The following is a 21695-nucleotide window of genomic DNA, read 5'->3' as shown; positions in this document are numbered from 1 at the left end:
AATTATGGACCCCACTGTTCCCAAGTTATCTTGTGTGTACAAATGAGATGTAGAGGCAGAGCTGTGTTCTAAATATTTATAGCCTACCTTTGCTTAGGACCCCCTAAACCTAAAACCACCAGCGGACGCCGCTTTGAGAACCTGTGGGCTGGACAGATTGCTGGACTGCTATCAGCACTATAGTAGTAGGCCTAATGCTTTTATTCTCTGTAAGACAGCTGTGTCGCTCGCTGAAATTAGGCTATCTACAAGCTCAATGCGTCGCCATGCAGTTTCGAACAGCTATTTTCAGCGAGCAACACCGTCGTACGACACATTTTAAGCTGTGATCGACTCGTGAAAAAAACCAACCGGCAAACGGGAATTGACATCACATCGTGGTCTCGTTAAAGCTGAACCAGAGACATAGGAAGAATAATGTCATTGGTCATAAGTTTAACGCGTCAGCCAGATCAGACTTAGCATTCATTCATTTCGTGTTTTGTCAAGTCATCGGAGAGACGCGCCTGTCGCCCGGACTGTGCGCTCCACATGTTTCAACTTTCCTGTCGGACCAGTCCGTCAGCGCGGGGCACCGAGGAGATGGCTAGAGAAGATGAACCCAAAACATCCTTGGAATGTTGTGAAGTCATCAATGTTACTGTGAAAACTCTCACAGAGCAAGAAGACTTCGTCATTAAAGGAGATTGCACCATCAGACAGGTTGTATCCATATCGTTATACCAGGCTATATACAGACATTCAGACTCGGACAATCCATATGTCTTTCCCACCCCCAAGCAATGCCAACATTATTTTGAATTACATTTTATTGCATACTTGTTTCCTTTTGCGTTGTCAGCTGCAAAAGGTAGCCGCCCTATTTAATATTTAGTGTGGTGAGTTAATTGGCCTGCCAATTATTTGCACGCATTAGGCTACCTTGCCACCTTGGCTTGTGGTTAGTGCTGTATCATCCACTGCCCCAAGAAACTGAGCAAATGCTTTTTGTTTTTTATGTAATTTCCAACCAATAACCCCACCCCCCTCTTTTTCCCTGTCTGTCTGGGCGTGTTTGCTTATAACAAACTCATATATATGAAGTTGAAAGAAATTGTGTCAGAGCGGTTTGGGACCACTGAAGCGCAGTTTGTGCTGATTCACTCTGGCCGGATCCTCACTGAATCAGAACTGCTGAGTCTGTATAAACGACAGGATGGCTCAGTCAGCTTTCACATGGTCCTCAGGTACACACAGCATAAATCAGCACGACATACGCACAGTAAACTGCTATCACCATAAATATTCCACTGATGATAACCTCACAGTGCAGTGCTTAATGTCTATTTGACCTACTCTCTCAGGTCTGTCAATCTGTCTGTCCCGTCCGCCCATGGCCCTGCTTCAGAATCGGTCCGACCAGCAGAGATGACACCTGTTAATCCCATTCCCAGCCCCGATAACCTGACCTCACCACCCACCTCTCCTCTCTGCCTGGGTAAGAGATGGAGGAGGACATTAAAGGCTCATACATAGTCTAGATTTTCCAAGAACGCTCATAACAAAATCCGCTCGCCCTGGGTCAAATCTGGTCGCCACCAGGTATTCCTAAATGTAACCTCAGTAAAACAAATAAAATAACTGCTGGGGGGCGAGTGGGTCGATGGAAAAATAAATAAATAAATGGGGGCGAGTGTGTTTTGGGGCGTGTTTTAGAGTCTTCCGGTTACCATGCTGTTTATATCTAAACATTGTGGCCTGCCAATTGTATCTGATTGTATTCTCTTTCCATCCTCCTACAGTAGAGGGCATGGGACAAGAAGCGACTATCACAGTCTGTGGTGGCTTCCCAGCACTCCAGGGGCGGATGGAGAGGCAGCTGCTGGCTGACCCAGAGATGATGTGTAGTCTCCTGGGCAGCCCCTTGGTGCAGAACACACTGTCCACTGCCAACCCCCAGCTCACCAGGCAGCTCATACTAGCCAATCCCCAGATGCTGCAACTCCTACAGACACACCCTGATGTAGCCGATGAGATCAACAACAACCCGGATGTCATTACAGAGGTACGGGTTGGTTTGGGTTGGTTTGGCTTTAGCCCTGAATAATCATAATCATGACAGTCATGCAGCAACTTCAGCCTGTTTTTCGTGGCTGCTACTGTACATGTACAGAGCAAATGTGTACTGTAAATAAAAATTCAGATTTCAAATATAAAGTGCTCACCAAGGTGCCATGGATGTTAGAATGTTGCTGGGTCGGCTATTGGCTCCCGTGCATTCTGTGTTGTTTAATAAAAAGCATTTTTATCCGAGCGCTCCGGCTATTTTTCTCAAACTGGGTGCATTCAGAAAACTCACAGTTGCACACTGGGAGTACACTCGCCTATTAGTTTGTATCAGTGTGGTCAGTGTGCTTATGCTAGGAACTGACTGTGCCCGTCCATCCTTCTGTCCATAAATCATCCTGCTCCTCAGATTCTAGAGTTGGCCCAGAACCCTGCCATGATACAGGAGTTATTGCTTAGCCAGAATATGGCACTGTGCAACCTGCAGACAGCACAAAGCAATCCGGCGTTGATCTCTGGTGACAATCACCTTCAGAAGACTGACACTAAAGCACAGGAACATAACCTCAACCCATCTCAGGTACAAAATGGACTAAATATTCAAAGAAATCGATGGTATAATAGAATCCCTCTGGATTTTATCTTGTACAATAGGTGTTTTCCCATAGCTAATTATTAATTATGATTAATGTTATGAACAATTATGTGCATTTTCCACACCCAATAACATTGTTTTCCTGTACTGCTATACTGTTTTGATACTGCTAATAAAGTATTCAATCAATCGATCTGACATTCTTTAGATACATGCAGAGATGCGCAAAAATACATAAAGTATCTTGTTACTGTACATTGACTGTCAGCAAGGGGAAGGAGTAGGATGGAGAGTAGACGCTATGTCCTCCCAGGGGTGCATGTGTTTGGTCCGACGTACTAACAGTCCTACAGTAAAACCCAACCCTAAACCTAACCTCACAGGAAGCCACGGGTTAGTTGTAAGTAACCTTCCACGCATGTCGGAAACCACGGGTTAGTTTTAACCTACCACGGGTTAGTTGTAACCTGCCACGCATGTCGGGAACCACGGGTTAGTTTTAACCTGCCGCACATGTCGGGATCGACGGTGTTGTTGAACTAATGCCTGTCGGACTGTTAGTATGTCTAACTAACGTGTGCACCCCACTCCCAGTGGGGGGTCCTCACTGGGTGGTGAGCCAGTAGGATAATACAGTTTAACTAACGTGTGCACCCCACTCCCAGTGGGGGGTCCTCACTGGGTGGTGAGCCAGTAGGATAATACAGTGGGGGGTCGTCATTGGGTGATGAGCCAGTAGGATAATACCCCCTCCCAGTGGGGGGTCCTCACTGGGTGGTGAGCTAAATTGGGAGAAAATAACAGTTTTACAATAATTGGCCATACTCTAATTTATAAGAAAAATTAATTACATTTACAGCTAAATATTAATTGCAAAATAAAGAATTTTAAGTATTTTTAATATATGTAATTAATTGAAATACTGACCTTCTCTGCATACTTGTATACTACACATAGACTTGCACAAGAGACCATCTCTCAAATGCATGTACACTTTATCACACTCTCCCACACACTTAATTTCATGATAGGGTTCATGAGCGCCATTACCAGTTAAGTCAAGGTGAACCTACCATATAGACATTGGTGTATTAGTGTACAGTATATTTAGCTTGTCCTTCATGCTCTCTTTCCTTGATTCAGATGGGAAGAAACCTACTTACGACGTCATCATCGGGGGCATCCCAGCCAATCAGGAAAAGAGAGCAGGACCCCCCTCTCTCCAGCCATGGGACAGTTCCTCCTACAGACTTGACTGCCACACCCACTACTGGTACCACCATGCAGAATTCTGTCACTGGAGGTACGCACACTCGCAAACACAATTGTACAGTGGCGGGTACAGACCTTTTCCAGAGCAGGTCCCAGTCAAAGAATTTTAAAGCGTTGCGGCCCACCCCATCTGACCATTTAACGAGCCGATCGGCTGCCGTGTTAAGCGGACAGATGGGTGGGCCACATGCATTTTCAGAGCATGTTTTTATTTCTCTCTTATTTATCCTCTTGCTAATTCACACTCACTTTTACCTGACTCGTCTCGTCACTTTACCTGTGTTTCTCGTCTCATCCATGCGTATGTGAATATCCCTGTATGGGGGATCCATGGCTGCCCTCTATACCAGGCATGCAGTCCCTGTTAGAGCAAATCACAGCCAGCCCCGGTCTGACAGAGAGCCTGCTCTCTGGGCCCTATGTGGTGAGCCTACTGGAGAGTCTCAGCCAGAACCCTGATGTAGCCGCACAGGTACACTCGCACGCACGCACGCACGCACGCACGCACGCACGCACACACACACACACACACACACACACACACACACACACACACACACGCACACGCACACGCACACACACACTTGTACATTCTCTGATTTTAATTTACACTCAGGACTTTCTGTGCAGACATATTTTTAGTGTGCAGTTACCATACAGTACATGTACTATAACTATGCGATGTGTGCGCTTGTAGATCGTCTGTTTTTGAAATTGCAAGCGAAAGTGGTTAAGTTTGTCTGTGGGTTTTATAAATATTGAACCAATGAAAGGTATTAACATGCTGACCTGGTCATTAAATAATACCGTAACTACATTGGACCCATTAGATCAGAAGTAACACTCACAAGTTTCCACACGACGGCGACAATATCGTTCATGTTTCTGCTGTTCTAGATGTTGCTTAGCCATCCACTGTTCTCAGGGAATCCTCAGCTGCAGCAGCAGATGAGACAGCAGCTTCCTCAGTTCCTAAAACAGGTGAGTGTACCGTCGCCACTGTCTCATGACTGGACAAGATTTATTAGTAATTTTGACTGGCTTTGGACTTGTGTTAACATAGAGTTATCGTACTGCAATGCTCAATATCTAAATGAATGTTCTCCCACATACTGTACGTCTTGGTGCTGCACTCCGACTACAGGAGAATCTGGGATATATTTGGTCAGTCCGTAGCTGTATAATCGCGTATATGCACAGACATTTAGAGGGGCAGCTGCTCAAGTGAAAAAAGGTACCTTGTGTGGTGCGTGTAACCGGTTAATAGTGTGAGATTTCTAGATTGTGGGGCATAAATAATACATTGGAATTTTTTTAATCAAGAATTGGTCAATGTCACCATGGGCCACACACTACACTGTACAAAGCAAAAATGTAATTAACAAACTACAAAAAAATAACTTTCAAAAGGGCATGTTGCTGTCCTGATGGCAAAAGGGAAGGTGCTCTAGCACCGCCTAGTGTCTATGTGTGCATACGCCACTGCATATTATTACATTGGAAACCCTCAATCTGCAGCTAGGGGGTCCACACAATCGCATGCTCGATCTGCAGCCAGGATGTTCACTTCAAAGTGTTTTATTCAAAGTCTGTGTGATTGGTCAATGTAGATGCAGAGTCCAGAGCTTCTGTCAGCCATGTTAAACCCCAGGGCCATGCAGGCTCTGCTGCAGATCCAACAGGGGCTACAGACTCTGGCTGCAGAAGCACCTGCCCTCATTCCTGGGTCAGTAAGCATAATAAGACGACCGGTGCAACAGTTAAACCATTAAATAAGTAAATAAAAGTTTTCTAAATCATGACAATTTTCTGAAAGATTTGAGGCACATTTTAACGATTAAAAAGAAATAGCAGACCTACAAGTTCATATCGCGCCACTCGGTGGTGCGCTATGAGCTTGTAGATCTGCACTTTTCCAATAGCTAGCTATGTTTAAAACACCAAAAGGGGTTCCCGCCCAAAATGGGTTTTAAACTAATTAATGTAATTGATTATATAACAATTTTAATACAATAATAGATTTTGGGGGAAATTTCATTTATTTTCCCTCTTTTTCACCTTGCCATTTAAAAAAATACAAAATAAAAATATTGGTTAATCAGACTAATAGATTTATTTCAATATAAAAAACATATTATTATTTTCGATTAAAATAAAAACACACTCCTCGATTATTAGATTAATTGCAAAAGTAATTGATAGAATAATCACTAATACAATAATTGGTAGTTTCCGCCCTAGTAGATAACACACTTTCTTGGATTATACAGTATAGAGTGTCGCAGTCCCGCCCCCTCGAGAGACCCGGAAAATAAATCCCGTTCATTTTCATTATAGACTTTTCGGAAAGTATTTATTTAAAGACGTTTACGCCGCAGACAAAGCCAACTGTTGTCGTGACAAATCACGACAATAAACACAATGTTTTGGGCCAAACAAAGAATTAGAAAGTAGAAAGAAACGGCAGGTTACACTTTTTTTGTTGTTTTTCTTCTTTGTAATTATTTGTTTGGTCCAAAATAGTGTTTGTTGTCATGATTTGTCACGACAAGAGTTGGCTTTGTACGACGCTTAAAAGGTCTTTAAATAATTACGTTTCGAAATGTCTATGGGAAAAATGCAAAAATGAATCATGAAAGGGGGCAGGACTGCGACACTCTATTTCCCTTAGTTGAATGTTGCATACAGTAGGTTTGTACTAAATATATTGTGCCACATTTCACAGGGTTTAGAGTGACTTGTTATTTTTTCAGGACTGGGCTGGGAAGCTTTGGGACAAATGTCACCCCTGTCGCTGAGCTGCCCCCTGAAATTGACCTGGATAACCAATCAGGAAATAGTTCTACATCGGCGGCCACAGAGACAGAACAGCAGCAGCGGTTTGTACAGCAGATGTTAAAGGCATTGGCTAACACCAAGCATCAGGTACCTAAACCAGCAATTCTCAATCTGTATTTTTTATTTTTTACATTTTAACTCCCCCCAAAATAAAAAAGACATTGAAAAGACATGGCCCCATCACGCATTATAAGGCCAGTATCAATCACCAATTTATAATTACAATTTAAGCAGTGTGATGTACTGTAATCAAGAACAATACAAGGTAATACATCAAATGCATAAATAGTCATCTAGGACCATAAGTAAAAAGTATCATCAGTATAACTGATACTATAGGATGCCAGATCAATTATGACCTGTCACCTGTCTACATAACATGCTATCTAAATAAAAAATGTAGTCTTTACATAAGCCTGCAAGGTCATTGAGGCTAAGGCAAGTGCTATGGGCTAAGGTGGAGTCTGAAGAGGTGAGTCTTCAGAGTCTGACTATGGCGGAAGATTGGGAGTGGGTCTGCAGTTGTATTTGCAATGGGGAGTTCATTCCAAAGTTTGGGAGCCAGAATGGAGAAGAGTCTGGGACATGTGGAGTGTTGTCCCCGATGTTTTAGTGAAGGTTCTGCCAGCTTCTCTGTGTTAGCTGATCTGAGCGAGCAGGGGGGGTTGTAGGATTGGATCAGACTTGGTAATGGAGGGAGCGGAGAAGGGCGGATACATTGAGATTTTTGGCTGGTTGAAGACCAATCGTGCTGCTGCGGCATTCTGGATCATTTGCAGAGCTATGGCGTCCATTGCCTAATGCGTACCAAACTGGGGGTCCTTATAAATAAATAAAATATATTTTTTCTTTTTTCTTTTCTAATGTTTCAATATAGTGATCCTCCACTCAAACACATATTCATTAGATGTTGACAAATTGATAATATACCCTAGAATTAACTCGGCATCTCATCTCCTCCTAGGTCCAGTGATGAAAGAGAACCCCCTGAGAAGCTGAAAGCACGCAACCTGACATAGACATACATTCTGGCCCATAACAGAGCTGGAGGAGACCTCACCGCTGCGATGGAACATGCATACGTATCCCACACACACACGCACACACGCGCGCGCACACACACACACACACACACACACACACACACACACACACACACACACACACACACACACTGCTGATCTATGCTGATAAATGACCATTTACTCAAATTGTTTAAATACACACCATGCTGTCCATGCTTGTACGCTTACATTCCAAGCATATTATGTGTTTCACTATATTTGTGAGAAAATTCCGTTTCCGCTTTGAGTCACTGATTATCCTCGGACACAAATTTTCACACTTGGTCAACAACAATAAATTCCTTTATTTCTGAGCCTCTCTCACCCCCTAACCATATCCCTCTTTAAAGTGCTGCACGTATTCTCATGCTCGAGGAGAGTAGGTGGACAGCTGTGGTGGGAGGCATTATGTTTTCTGGCTGTCCTTAAATGCAGTTTAAGGAGAGCTCAATGTTTTTATCCTTAATTAGGGTTGGCACTGGCAGGTTCAGTACTTAACTTAAAATACTTTCAAGGTCCTCTTCCTTTGTGTTGTGGAGTCGGAATAATATACTACCTAGAATCAATATGCTACCACTTCAATCGATTATAAATAACAAACTGTTGATTCCACACTACCTAGATTAATATGCTACCACTGGTGTTAATTAAAATGGATTAACAATTAAAAAAAATGTTGATTCTAGAAATGATCAGCAACCTTTGCCTTAATCTTCTTTTTTTGTGTATATGTCAATTGTTTTCAGAAATTGGCAATTGAGGGGAGAATAATATTTTTTTACTGTCAGGAGGACACCTTGTATGTCCAAAACTGTAATTTTTTATTATTAACACAAATAAATAAATAAAATAACTAACTCTGAACTAGGGCATACATTTACAGGGGGGAAACACTTTTTCATAAATAGCATCTCTTTTGTTCTATACTATACCACCACCATGACCACTAGAGGGCAGCGGCACCCTGGTGTCCTCAATGTTGTTTTTGAACAAAACATTCTAAGGCACAACTTGTTTAAGACATGAGGCAGGTACAGTTTGTCACAGGCCAGAGGGTTTGGTTTATTTGACAAAATGATTCATAGGAAACACATTGTCAGCGGTAAATCTGTCTGGTTGAGGTTGTGCACTTCCACTGTGATAGCCCTCATCTTTTCCCTATATGAAGTTACAGTATTGTCATATTTGTGAGAACATTCCTGTGCTTGTCATGACTCTCACAAACCTACAGAATTACCAGACATTTAATGTGTGTCTGTGTACATAGTAGTTGCGTGCTGATGTAATGCATCGACAATAGGGATTTTTCATCTTTAGGCATTGTGTGTGCACGCGAGTGCACACGTATGCATACTGTACACTTGTACAGTATGCTATTGAGGTGGTGTGTTTGTGCGTTAGACATGACATGTGTCTCCATGTGTCACCTACCAAAGCGCCTTAAAGCATGTTTGTCATTGACAGACTTAAGGGCATTTTGGATCACTGAATATATGTGTATGCGCCCCCCATGTGCCTGTATGTGTGAGATATGAGAGGAGCCAAAGGGTTTTGTTTGGATTAGAGGCTCCTGAAATATCCTGGTGGGGTTTGAAGATGACTCACACACCATAAAATAAATTGCTCTGCCATGCTCAGTTGTGTTGTGTGCATGCACGTGTGTGGCGGGATCATGGACAACAGTGATGTGTGTGTGTGTTGTATGCGTGCACTCATTAGGGTATCCCATGGGCACTGGTCTATACTTGGTCCCATCCTTTTTCTCCCTAACTTACACCAAATTCCTTTACCTAACATAGATGATCTACAATCTCACAGCAATGCTAGAGTTCATTGGTTAAGCAACTTATATTAGTAGCCTACTTCATTGTATAACACGGTTGCTTTCAGCGACCAATGGTCATATGCCTTTATAAATCAAATCAAGTTCACAACCCCTGTTATTGTCTCCACCAGGCCGAAGGCATGGGGAGAGAGTATGTTTTTCACTCCGTCCGTCCGTCTGTGAACAGCTAATCTCCGGTACCGTTAACCCGGTCGATGCCAAATTTTGCACACACTCCCTGGATGCCAACGATGAACCTCTGCCCCAAAATTTCCAGAATGGCCCGTTATAGCGCCACCAGGAAGAAATGCCACGTGAACATTTTCAACTCTGCCTCATGGTGGCGCTATAACTGTCCAAAAAGTGTTTTACCTCTAACTGCACTCTGTGGATAACTTTGTATGCCAACTCCCTAGAGGCCAAGGAAAAACCTTTGCCTGGAATTTTTCACATCTGCTCTTTATAGCGCCACCAGGAGGCCGACATATGTAAACACATTTTCTAATATTACTCCATCAGATTTTATCCAAATTTCACGCAAATCGGTACACATGCTCTGTCTCCATAGTCATGTGATCAAGACGGGTTTGTTTGATTTCTCATAATCCACCCTCATTGGCTACGATTGGTTTCTAAACTTTTCAGGAGTAGCCCGCTTTGTACAAATCGCCACAACTACTCAACGCAGCGTCCGATTGCGGTGAAACTGCATGCATATTCCCATTAGGCTGAGGAAGAAATGCCACTTGACAGTTTTCAAATCAGCCTCATGGTGGCGCTACAACAGGTCAAGCCACGTCTCTCACACACACACACACGTTTATATCACTCCTAAACATTTTGCCAAACATCACACACACTCCTATCCTCCTGGTGGAGACCTGTGCCCAGAAGGGCACACTTTCTAGTTTTGCATCTGGGTAAACCCAGAAAATTCTATACCTGTGATCCAGCTAGGTAATCCAACGCTTTATTATTATTCTGTTAACAGATAACTGGATGGTAAATAAACTGAAGTGACATCACTCAAAAATAGCAAACATCTGTAATTACACAAGGATTTTGACAGAGAAATTATTTATTTTGACAAAAGTTGATTTGCATGATGTAAAAAATATATATAGATAATTGTGATTTACATGATTAAAATATCTGACCATTGTCTTTTAAGAAGAAATCTTGAAAGCGTTTAACTCCAGCTTCCTAAAACCCAGCTAGAATTCCAAACAGATACCTAATCATTTCACATCTTCTAATACTTGTATAACACCAGTATTAGAATACCTGCAATATATGATGTGTCATAGTGAATAACATCACAGGTGTGATCCAATTGATTATCGTCACTGTCGGGCAAAAACCTTGTATCTCCATTTAGTCCACTTGCCACATTGTGAACCCAGGCATGTTGAGTACTCAACATGTCCGGGTTCACAATGGGGCTCTATGGGCTGGCAAGTAGACTAATTTCCCCCTCTTTTTTCATAAACGGATGCCCTACTTCATACAAAAATGGCTGATCTACAACCTGAGCTGCAAGCTTGTAGATCTGCCATTTTTGCAATTTCAGAATTCTTTTAAAAGTGAAGATGACAGTGGTCTCTAGGTATTTTTATAAATATTCAACAAGAGCTTGAGACTTGAGTCTAAATTAAATGAATCACTACAGTTTTGGAGAGGTTTCCACGAGACAGCGACGTCATGCTAGTGGCTGTCGGTTTCCATTATTACGACTTGAAGCTGAGGAGGTGTTCCTCTATCTCCGTGACGATGTCGGGGATGGTCCTCCTGATGTCCAGCGCCAGTGCGTTCTCCTCCCCTGTCGGCGGCTCCAGAACGGCGAACTGCGACCGCAGCAGATCTGCTCCCATGAAATGTCCCCTCCGGTCCACCAGCCTCTGGTGGATGAGATCATAATCACCGTACAGGAAGAGGAAGAAGACGCCAGGCACGGCGCAGTCTGGACAGGAAGGGGAGAGAGCCCGGGTCCCGTAGAGCAGGATCTGTCTGTAGAGTTGCTTCAGGGCAGAACACACCACAATGGCATCACACCTAGCAGACCTTACACTGATGGAGGGAAGTACACAAGCACATACATGTAGGGATGCAAAAGTTAATCCAACTAATTGACTTATTCAATTATTTAAAAAAAATATACAGTATACTGAAAATAGCATTATCTATAGTATAAAATAGGGCTTATGGTTCAAATTTTTCGATTTTTAAATCCATTCATTGATTAAATTTAAAAAGAGTACATGCTTCTTGATCATTTGATTAATCGAAAAAGTAACTTAGCTAATTGCTAAGAAAATAATCAATAGTTGCAGCCCTACATACAGTATACACAATACATGCAGCTCGGATGAGAATGAATTAGCAATAACTCGACTCGGATGTGATCACGCTGAACAACTTCGGAAATCACATCTAAGTACTGTTCCTGAGCGAGAGCTCAGAAGCAGCGTCTTGAGTTGGATGATGATTGCAGCGGAGAGAGATGAAGGCAGGGCTGGAAGAGTGCAGGGAAGTGGGGGACGAGGGAGGCTAGTGTGACTAACAGGGGCAAAGGGAGCGCTGATTACTGAGAAGAAAGAAGAATACGACTGGCAAGTTGAAGAGCTCTTTTGATGTAGTCACACGCACTTAAAGAACAGCCGTCACACTTTAACTCGTCATTTGCCTTCTCTTCTGTTTCTCACTATCCATCTCTGCTCACCGAAACACTCTTGTATGCTTGTTGGTTTCCACTGCATACCGTTTTAGCTTTTTTTTCATGGTTGCATATCCCAACTTCTGTGCATAAGTGTGCAGGATATATGGGTTTGTGTTTTCTACAGGGCTGGGTGTGCATGCTACATAAGGATATAAAAGGCTTGAGTAAATGACGTGTACTCTCACCTCATAATGACATCATGAAGAATGAGAAGCCATGGCAATCTGTCCTGGGGGGATGAATAATTAAATATTTCTGTTGTGATGTCTATGTTTCAATTTATAATATACTATAAAGTGGTGAGCTTATATATAAAAAATTGCTAAACAATCCCACATACATTCACTATGTGTAATATGTTTGTCTGAAAAACTAAATACAAAATGTACGATGTAATACAGTATATTATTCCCATACTGTACACATTAACAACACAGGTTTAATGATAAATATTTGAAAAAAAGGAGAAAGAATAATCCAAAGGTTCATATTTACATGTCATTCTTCTGTCAATAGTTCTTGTGTGTAAATGTCTTAACCACTTAAACCCTATATGCTATATTGACTTGGGTCCCCCAGGGTTACTACTTGGTCCTCCTTTTTTTCCCCTCAATCTATGCCAAATCTTTGTCAAAAATTGCCGATCAACAAGCTCACAACACATTGCAACGTGCTGTGAGCCTGTAGATCTGTTATTTTGCAGAATGTTCGTCTGTTTTGACATCCCCAGAACAGAGATGCTAGGGTTAATGCGGTTAGCACAGGGAACCATCTGGTCAAGAATCAAACCAAGCATTAGATGGAACAATAGTTCCTTTTGATTACACAACAACCAGACGTTTGCTATAAAAGAATACTGAACGTGAATCTGTTACTTCAAATAGTGCTTCAGTAAAAGCAAAAACATCCTGTTTTGCGATGCCAACTGCTACCTACCAACTCTGGCATAAAACCTGCAGTAGTAGCATTGCTCCCATAGTAGATGCACTGTACCTAATCCAACACAACTTTGCTTTGAATCTTAATTAATTCAGAAACCGACATCCATGAGTAAATAAGTAAACTGGCATCCATGAGATGGTCTTAAAAGATGCCAGGAGGCAGGAGCAGGCCCAAGAGTAATTCTCCAAAGCATTAAAAAATGACAGTGGCACATTTTGGCTGTGGTTGCTTTGGAAATTACTGTGTAGAAGTCAGTACTTCATACAATAGTGTGGCTGGTGGAAACAATACACACTTCAAAGTTGTGGCTACTATCCACCCATAGTGTCTTTAGCCAAAACACATGCATGTGAGATTCACCCATTTACACACCAATGGCAGAGGCAACCACACACTGCTCATCGGGAGCATGCAGTTAGGGGTCTAGTGTCTTGTTTGCCCAGCTAGAATGTTGCTCCAGGATATTGGGGATCTAACCAGGAACCTTCTGGTTCCCAGATGGGCACTGATCACCTGCTGCAAGTAAGTAAGGTGTGCTTGATTGAAAACTTAGTTAAAAATTCACCTAGACAAGGAGACACACATTAACTCAGTGCTGACCTGGTCAGTCAGAGGTTCACCACGAGCCATCTTCTTAATGTTCTCTTCTGGATGGTAGTCATCCCCTTCATGCATGGGCCAGCCTAGCTAAGGAGTGTATCATACACGCACGCGCGCACACACACACACACACACACACACACACACACACACACACACACACACACACACACACACACACACACACACACACACACACACACACACACACAGAAGTGATTCCGTCAGACCTGAGAGATAGCTGAGAATAGACCCTTTTAACAGCAGACATTAACGGGAACTCTAACTGTACAGGGGATTGCCCATGCTCATTGCTGGCACACAGCAGTTGACACCTAAATAAAACCGAGCACAATTACTGTTATTACCTCCAGAGTGCAGATGTGTACCGTTTACCCAATCAAAATGTCTGCTATGAAAAGGGTCTGTTTGAATTTGAAAGCATAGATGTGTGTATTTGTGAAAGGAAGGGGGGGAGTCTTACCTTTTCTGAGAGGAAGTTCCCTAGTGTGGTTCTGTCAATAAGGAAGAACAGAGACGGACAGATATAAGCTTATAATAAACCTTGTGTTATAGAGTACAGTATGGGCACTGTTGGGCAGACATAGCTTACTAGGCCATCTGCCTGGGAAACGGAAGGTATAAATAAAGTCTAAATTGTCCCTTAAGCAAGACACCTAAAACTGCTCCCTGAGTGAGAAAATAATCAGTGCTCAGATAACTAGCCCTCTCTAACCGTGGCTCTCTCCAGGATACTGTGGTATGTTGTTAGGCCTATGTCAGTGTGACCAGAAGAGCACAATAATGGGACAGGTGCGTGGCTCACCGCTCCTGGGACATTCAGTGAATATGGATGCCCCCGGCCCCCCGCCACCCTACGGTAAGGCCTGGCTGTCGCTCAACGAAAATAGCCGATGCACAAGCTCACAACTTGTTGCACCCCTAACGCGTTCGTCGCGTTGTGAGCTTATAGATCGGCTATTTTCGGCGATCGGCACCGTCGTACGACCTGATACAATTAGCGGGGCATCATCAAGGCTATACTGTTGCGCCGCTTTGCTGCACTTACTTTCCGCAGCCTGAAACTCCCATGACGATGTAGATCATGTTGCCCTGGTTAAGTTTCGGCCCCCGGCATATCGTATGAACTTCTTCACGCCGAAAAATCTACCTTTGCTGCATCAAGAATAGCAGCGCCGCCGGTTGTTTGGCTACGTACGTCATGACGCACGAACCAAAGTGTATTGCGCTCACTAGCGGCGCACATTCAGCACAGTGCGTGCTAAAAGGGCCAGTACACCCATCCATGAGCATAGCGTTCTCTATTTCACTCATTGACTACAGCTGTTCTTTCTTGCTGTTCTTCCGTGCTTTCTTACTTCGTTTTTAAACTCCAGTTACATTAGTGTTGCACTGGTTAGCTTACAGTGTCAGTAAGTACTTATTGATAATGAATTTACAACGCGTAAAGTAGCCTATACTAGTCTAGTTCTACCCAGACTTTACATTTCCTAGGATAAGGGATTACTAGGACTGGAAATGCAAAATACAAATGTAGCCTTGTACCGGCCACAGGCTATTCAGCTTTCTTGAACAACAACACCCTCCAATTAAGGTTCTCTCCTCATAGTCCTATAAAAGTTCGATATGCTATTCATTTGGCTGCTGCAAAGTTATACAATATTTTAAGCAACAATACGGCAGACCTATGCATTATAGCAGCCACATGGGAATTATTATTTATTCAATAGATTCGTTTACTTTTAGACCCTGTAGGGTTGACTTTTGTTCAATGCAGTTATAATAGGCTGCAAGCAACTGCAAGGCAATTTGATATCACAGAGTAATAGGTAACTGAACAAGAGAGAGCTCGTGTGTGTGTGTGTGCTTGTTTGTGTGAGGGGGGGGGGGGGCAGCACCAGTGAGGGAAAAGCCCTGCCTGGTCCCCATGTCAGTGTGGGAGAGACGGATGCAAACACAAGCATCCAGACCCTCAGCCCCCAATCATCCGACCACCGACCACCGTGACCGGTCCATCCCATTTTCACATCCATAAGAATAAGATCCATCCATCCATCCATCCATCCATTCCTTCATTCCAGAATCCAGACTGCGTCGCGAGCCAGAAGTCTGCCTCCCGGACCGGGGCTGATCGAGGCGTGCGCGCGTGTATGAGTGTGTGTGTGTGGATATGAAGAAGACCTGGTGGTATATCGAACAGACAGAAGAATGAAAATGCTCCGGTTTCGTAGTCCCAGCATTCGCTCCCTGGACCAGGAGATCCTCTGCACGGTGCGGTTACTGGACGACTCTGAGATCTCCTGCAGCATCCAGGTAAGAAGACCACCCCGCATGCTCCCTTCAGCCTCTCGCAATGCGCCGACCGCCGCCGTGCTCTTTTAGCTCATTGTATTGTGCTTATTCATGAGGCACAGCACAGCAGCATAATTGTTTTTATGGAACGTCGTAACAATGTGGTCACAAATGTCACATATATTGTTCTTCGTTAGGCAGGCTATCTGGAACCTGCATGGTGTTGATGTCTGACTGTCCACCAGTTCCCACATGCCACTGTGATGTATTCCCTTCGATTGCTGAGGCCCACGCAGGCCATGTGCAACTAACCAAAATGTGACAATTAAAAACAATATAGGCTTTAGGCTATATCATCAATGTTTTTCTTTCAAAATAGTAAAATATAGTTTAACAATGCTCGCATGAATCAAAATAACCCACTTTTTCATATTCATATTTTATGTATGAACGTGCATTTATCTATATTTTGTTTTTAGTGAGTCAATCAGAGAAGTTAGAATGAAGTTTAAATTAATATTGGGAAATGACGTAGCTCTATGGGTGTGGTGGTGATTATGGTAACAATGCGGAAGATGACTATAGATATTGACTTGATTATATTGATTTAACTTAAGTCATTTATGTCAGGCTGTGTTTGTGTGTGTGTGTGTGTGTGTGTGTGCGCGCGCTTGTGTGCGCATGTGTGTATGTGTGAAAATAAATTGGTTCAGCACCATATATCCTGATAATTTATGACCATACCTTATTGCATTGTGTGTTCATGCATGAACACATGTGAAAGGAGGGTGTACTGTATGTGACTGTGCGTGCGAGCGAGCGAGCGGCCGGCCGTGCGTGCGTGCGACAGAGAGAGAGATGCAAAGCCTCCCTGTGGATGTTTGTGATGACTGTTGATGTAGTCCTGGTTCTTAACTCCACCCAACCAAACTCATCCACTATCATATTACATGCATGATAGCCATCACTTTTAAACTCCAGACAGCAGTGCTCTGGCCAATATTTGAACAAGATGAAAGGGATGGGTCAGTTAAAATAAAAGGCTGGGTTTGCACTCCCAATCTTAGTGTGAGTCTCTATGGTGAACCAGCAGCAGGGAGGTGGCGTGGGGTACACTGTAAAGGGTTCTTTAAACTCTGGTGAGTGTACAAATGGAACTTAGAGTTACGTGCCATACGTGGTCCTTTTGTTCCATACACTCTCAGAACACAGAGGATTGTTGCGACCGAAGGTCACAGTTAACTATGGAATCGTGCATTTCCCGTTAGTGTGTTGTTTGGTTGGTTGGTCACCCCAGGCATGACCATATATGGTGACATCACGTGACATAATCAGGGATGGAAATCCCTAATGTATGGAAATCCATGATGTCATCAATATTGGCCAGCAACTCTACATCTGACCTCAAACCCTTAGATCTCCATTCTCCATAAGTCCATATATGGAGCTGACCATTCCATATGTTGATCCTTCACCGCATCCATCCTTCCTCTTCAATGTCGGGGAAGTTTGCACACTGTAACTCAGCTACTAGCAGGAAAAAATGTTTAAACAACGTTTCGACCATGCTGAGAGCTTATAGATCTGGGAAAAGGAGGATAGTGCCATGCTGAGAGCTTATAGATCTGGGAAAAGGAGGATAGTGCCATGCTGAGAGCTTATAGATCTGGGAAAAGGTAAACGGCAGTAAGGCCAATTGTCAGTGAAAAAGGAGAACAATTCTCAAATTCAAGAGGGGATGGTGACATTTTTTTAAAGTCTTTGATGACATGACATGCTTAAAGGCTCCTAAACTGTGGCTCAGGATTATTACAAGCCCACAGACAGTATACTAATACAGTAAGGTATTAGGAATGTGTAGTCACAATATGACTGGAGGAATATTATATTCTCCCAACACGTCAGCAGTAGGCTATACCCCTCATCAGCAATGTACGGTACATTCTCTTTTTCCTGAAGTACTCCTCTTCCCTGATATGTACCACTTCCTTAATTCTATCCTGTGAATTTATTAGATTTTTCTGAACACTGACCTGTAAAGTTCTATCCAAGTATATGGCTACGCTACAGTATTATGAAAGTAACGATGTGACCATCCACACTGATGAACGATGTTCTCTAATCTCTACACATGTTCAACGTGACTGATGTATTGAATGTGATGCCCTGTAAGTTTGGATGGACTTTGATAGGCTGTCAGTGTTTCTATTGTTCATCTGTGAAAGTGATACCAATGATATTGCTCACCACTGTCGATGTGGTGAGTTAGAAGGATTTATTAAATGTATTTCATCTTTGTATTTGTGGATGGCCCTTAACTAGGTTGAAGATGCAGACTCAGGTCAAGCAGGCACTGGCCATCCTCTGCAAAATGTACCTGATTAAATGCCACTTCACCTTGAGTGGTTCTCAACAAGTTTACCAGGCTCCGGTCCTGTTTTGTCACTCGAGACAACCAGACATACTCAGTCACACAGCATCATGTCAGACTAACTGCCTCCCTGTTCCCCTACATCTACTAAATCAATCATTTATAGCATACCATTAAGTGCACTGTATACAGTATGTATAAGTGCAAGGAGATACATGTTTTAGTGCTCAGCAGCTAGCAGCTAAAGTATGCACCCATGTGTGGGTCTGTATATTTGAGACCCCAGCCAAGAACATTAAATGTGACATTTTCACTGCAAGATGTGCAAGTTCAAGAGAGATTGTGTTCTGTGTCTGTTCTGTACAGCACATTTCCTCGCAGGTGTTGGCGTGTCTATGTAATGGTATGTATTTGTGGGCATGAAATGGCCATTTGTGTTTCCAGCTGGCTGAGTTCTCCAGTTCTTTCTTTAATGGCTTTGTGTTCTGGTGCTTTTCTGCTCCTCCTACATATTTCATGACATCCTGTGCCGCCTTTACACTACACAGCTACTGCTCCAAAACTTCTCTTTCCATCCTTTTAGGCTACCCTTTCTCCTGCTCTCTCTCTCTTTCCCCTCCTCTGTCTCTTTGCTAGTCTTGTTTATGTCTATGTTTCATCTCATTGCTTCACTCTCCTTGTGTGTGCTCTCTTTCATTGCCTCCATCATGAATCATGTATAGGTAAGAAGCCAAGAAGGAGGCTGCAACAGAGAACATGTAATCATAGAAATAATTGTTGTGTGGGATGTTCGCTTGAAGGAAGTGTTTGATATTATCTTAAAGTTTGCCAAAATGTTACTTAATAGGCCTAAAACATTAACCTTTTATTCACAACTTCTTCTTAAATGGTGTTTGGCACTGAATGGACTAAAATTAAGCCTGTAAAACTGTCTCTTAACTACCATGTGGGTAACATTTTGAAATAATGGCACATGCAGTGTTTTTGAGTGGTTCAACCTCTCCAAGGAACAGCAATGTCCGCATCACCTATATGTTCGCCCACCCCTCTGTGTTCATTAATGAGCACCAGTATAATGAGTACCAGTAGGGGTGCTGTTTGCCAGAAACAGAGAGAGAGAGAGAGAGAGACAGTGCTGCACTGTTGCCTGCTAATGAGAGAGAGAGAGAGGGGGGGGGGGGAGTTGCACCACTCGGTTCACACACGGGTGTGATTTTCTATAAAGTGGAAGTGGATTCATAACTAGAAGAATATAATGTAATATAATTGGCCATTATCTTCCCTCTTAGAGCAAGAACAGGTCTCATTGTTAGATGCGCTCTGTTACAAGCCTGCATGTGTGCAGCCTGAGGTGCTCAGGCAGGAATCGGCTGGTTCCTGAGTGGAGGGTGAAGATAAAGGGTGGCCGTGGCATTGCTGTCGGGGCTTATCAGCTCTGGAACGACCTGCCTCGGGAGCTCAAGCTAGCTAAATCTGTGTTCTTTCTATTTATTTAAAGAACTTTAGATTTTATTCTTTGATTCACTTTTATGTTGTACCAGCAGTCAGCTGAATAAGAGCGTGACAGCTTGCCTGGTGTCTGAGTGACGACTCCACCTCATCCGCTAGCACTTCTCTCTTCTGTCCCTTCTTGTGTCCCTTCTTGTCATCTTTTTTCGACTTTGTTTAAAATGCAGATATGGTCACTTGTTCTTATATTGTCTTAATTCGTTTTTTGCCATTTTGATGGCATGTTGTTTAGACAGATGCTAGGCTCATTATTTACCTTTTTATCATAGTTTCTTTGAGGTTGTGGTAATCGGGACACATCAGGAGCAATTAGGGATTCAGAGTCTTGCTCAAGGACACTTGGACACTCTGGAGGAGCCCGGGGTCGAACAGTTCACATCCATGCACCTAGGTGGCTGCACGACGATTCGTCCGACATGCGGGGAGTTCCGTATTTATGGTGCCGTGGTGCGTTCACACGGGCAGATGCAAAGATACAGTCTATCATTAATTGTCAATGGATTAAGCCAGCAACATGGAAGATGCAAAGATGCATCCGACATTTGTAGCTGCTGCAAAAGCTACAACTACAAATACACTGTAGCTTTGCATCTCTGCATCTTTTGCACCTGCCCGTGTGAACGCAGCATTACTGTTTTTTACTTCTGGAGGCGAGGCGAAGGGCTGCCTAACCCATGCGAACGCATGGAAAAATAGAGCACACAAAATAAAGATTCACGTGCGGAGCTTATACGCACAACCTGTGCACCGCAGCCGGGTTCCATTTATTATAGTGGCAGCGTACCGTTGCGGAGCCAATTCCATCCCCAGTGTACCCTGGCCCATAGAGTGTTAATGAGTCAGGAATCAAAGAGTACAAAGTCTTGATATTTTAGACCAGGGTCCTGCATTCTTGTTGAATCTGGTTGGTTTTTCCCATTATCCCTTATGAAGAAGATGACGGTAGTGTGTGAAATTGGTTGCAATAATTCATGTCAGGCTGACAGACTTTGGGCTCCATTTTCGGGGGGGTGCAGCACAACTTGCACAAGTGAGACTTCAAGGCAGCAACACATCACTCTTCCATGGGCTATAGACCGTAAGGCTATGAAGCAATGGCCTCACTAGGCATAACGGGCAACAGATAAGGGATCTCTTAAAGGCAATGGCATGTGGCACGGTGATTGGTTGAATTATTGTAACGCCCAAACCACACCTTTGCATAATGTAACGGGTAACGGAGGTGTTTTAGGGATTTAGACAGGTAACCAAAATACCAACTTCAGTGGAGGAACACCCCTTCCCCACTGCTAAATCCCCAAATAGTCCCCAAAACCTGAACGAAAATGGAGCCCTGTGTGTGTGTGTGTGACTGTGTGACTGTGTGACTGTGTGTGTGTGCGCGTGTGTGTGTGTGTGTGTGTGTGACTGTGTGACTGTGTGACTGTGTGTGTGTGCGCGTGTGTGTGTGTGTGCGCGCGCGCGTGCGTGCGTGCCAGGTGCAATTACAGCCTTCAGCACAGTGTATTTGTATTCCCATGTTGTTTACTCTTGCACCGCAGATCGGCCAAGGTAGTGTCGGTTCACTGAATTGAACTTGAATTTAGAAGCACAGAGACATGTGT

At 43.3% G+C, this 21695-nt stretch overlaps 3 protein-coding genes across 8 annotated transcripts in view; 2 read left to right on the top strand and 1 right to left on the bottom strand.

Annotated features, from left to right (window-relative positions):
• The first annotated feature begins 488 nt into the window (after positions 1 to 488).
• LOC308316941 (ubiquilin-1-like) lies at positions 489 to 7841 on the top strand. The gene is made up of 11 exons (XM_080765733.1): positions 489 to 702; positions 1084 to 1226; positions 1344 to 1477; positions 1782 to 2044; positions 2456 to 2626; positions 3785 to 3944; positions 4264 to 4385; positions 4811 to 4894; positions 5524 to 5639; positions 6667 to 6838; positions 7716 to 7841. The coding sequence occupies exons 1-11, from the start codon at positions 532 to 534 to the stop codon at positions 7722 to 7724; spliced, it is 1545 nt and encodes a 514-aa protein (XP_080621859.1). The 5' UTR covers positions 489 to 531; the 3' UTR covers positions 7725 to 7841.
• Positions 7842 to 10706: 2865 nt separating this feature from the next.
• LOC308317121 (putative gluconokinase) lies at positions 10707 to 15115 on the bottom strand. Of its 6 annotated transcripts, none has more exons than XM_080765933.1 (5): positions 14968 to 15115; positions 14383 to 14413; positions 13864 to 13985; positions 12542 to 12580; positions 10707 to 11707 (listed from the first exon to the last, which is right to left on the bottom strand). In XM_080765933.1, exons 1-5 carry the CDS (start codon positions 15003 to 15005, stop codon positions 11368 to 11370), a joined length of 570 nt encoding a protein of 189 aa, XP_080622059.1. In that variant the 5' UTR covers positions 15006 to 15115; the 3' UTR covers positions 10707 to 11367. The 6 variants fall into 6 exon arrangements, with proteins under 6 accessions (XP_080622059.1, XP_080622061.1, XP_080622060.1 ...); XM_080765935.1 differs by having other exon boundaries at positions 10707 to 11658; XM_080765934.1 differs by having other exon boundaries at positions 12542 to 12585; positions 13899 to 13985.
• Positions 14443 to 21695, top strand: part of frmd3 (FERM domain containing 3) — a 61389-nt gene continuing 54136 nt past the window's right edge. The window contains exons 1-2 of the mRNA XM_080765941.1: positions 14443 to 14778; positions 16001 to 16232. Of these exons, the coding sequence (XP_080622067.1) occupies positions 16128 to 16232 (105 nt within the window). The 5' untranslated portion in view covers positions 14443 to 14778; positions 16001 to 16127. The remainder of the gene's footprint in view (positions 14779 to 16000; positions 16233 to 21695) is intronic.

This window comes from Protomyctophum bolini (assembly GCF_963924005.1).
Source record: "Protomyctophum bolini genome assembly, chromosome: 6".
NCBI lineage: Eukaryota > Metazoa > Chordata > Actinopteri > Myctophiformes > Myctophidae > Protomyctophum > Protomyctophum bolini.
This window is presented reverse-complemented; position numbering and strand designations above follow the sequence as displayed.

Bases quoted from the DNA above. Each gene is read 5' to 3' on its own strand.
- LOC308317121 (XM_080765933.1), bottom strand. From the start codon at position 15,005: ATGATCTACATCGTCATGGGAGTTTCAGGCTGCGGAAA. The intron at 13,986-14,382 runs GTAAGACTCCCC...TACACTCCTTAG, and splicing joins GGAACTTCCTCTCAGAAAAG to CTAGGCTGGCCCATGCATGA. The intron at 12,581-13,863 runs GTGAATTTTTAA...CCCCCAGGACAG, and splicing joins ATGTGTGTCTCCTTGTCTAG to ATTGCCATGGCTTCTCATTC.
- LOC308316941 (XM_080765733.1), top strand. From the start codon at position 532: ATGTTTCAACTTTCCTGTCGGACCAGTCCGTCAGCGCGGGGCACCGAG. The intron at 2,045-2,455 runs GTACGGGTTGGT...CCTGCTCCTCAG, and splicing joins ACCCGGATGTCATTACAGAG to ATTCTAGAGTTGGCCCAGAA. The intron at 4,895-5,523 runs GTGAGTGTACCG...TGGTCAATGTAG, and splicing joins TTCCTCAGTTCCTAAAACAG to ATGCAGAGTCCAGAGCTTCT.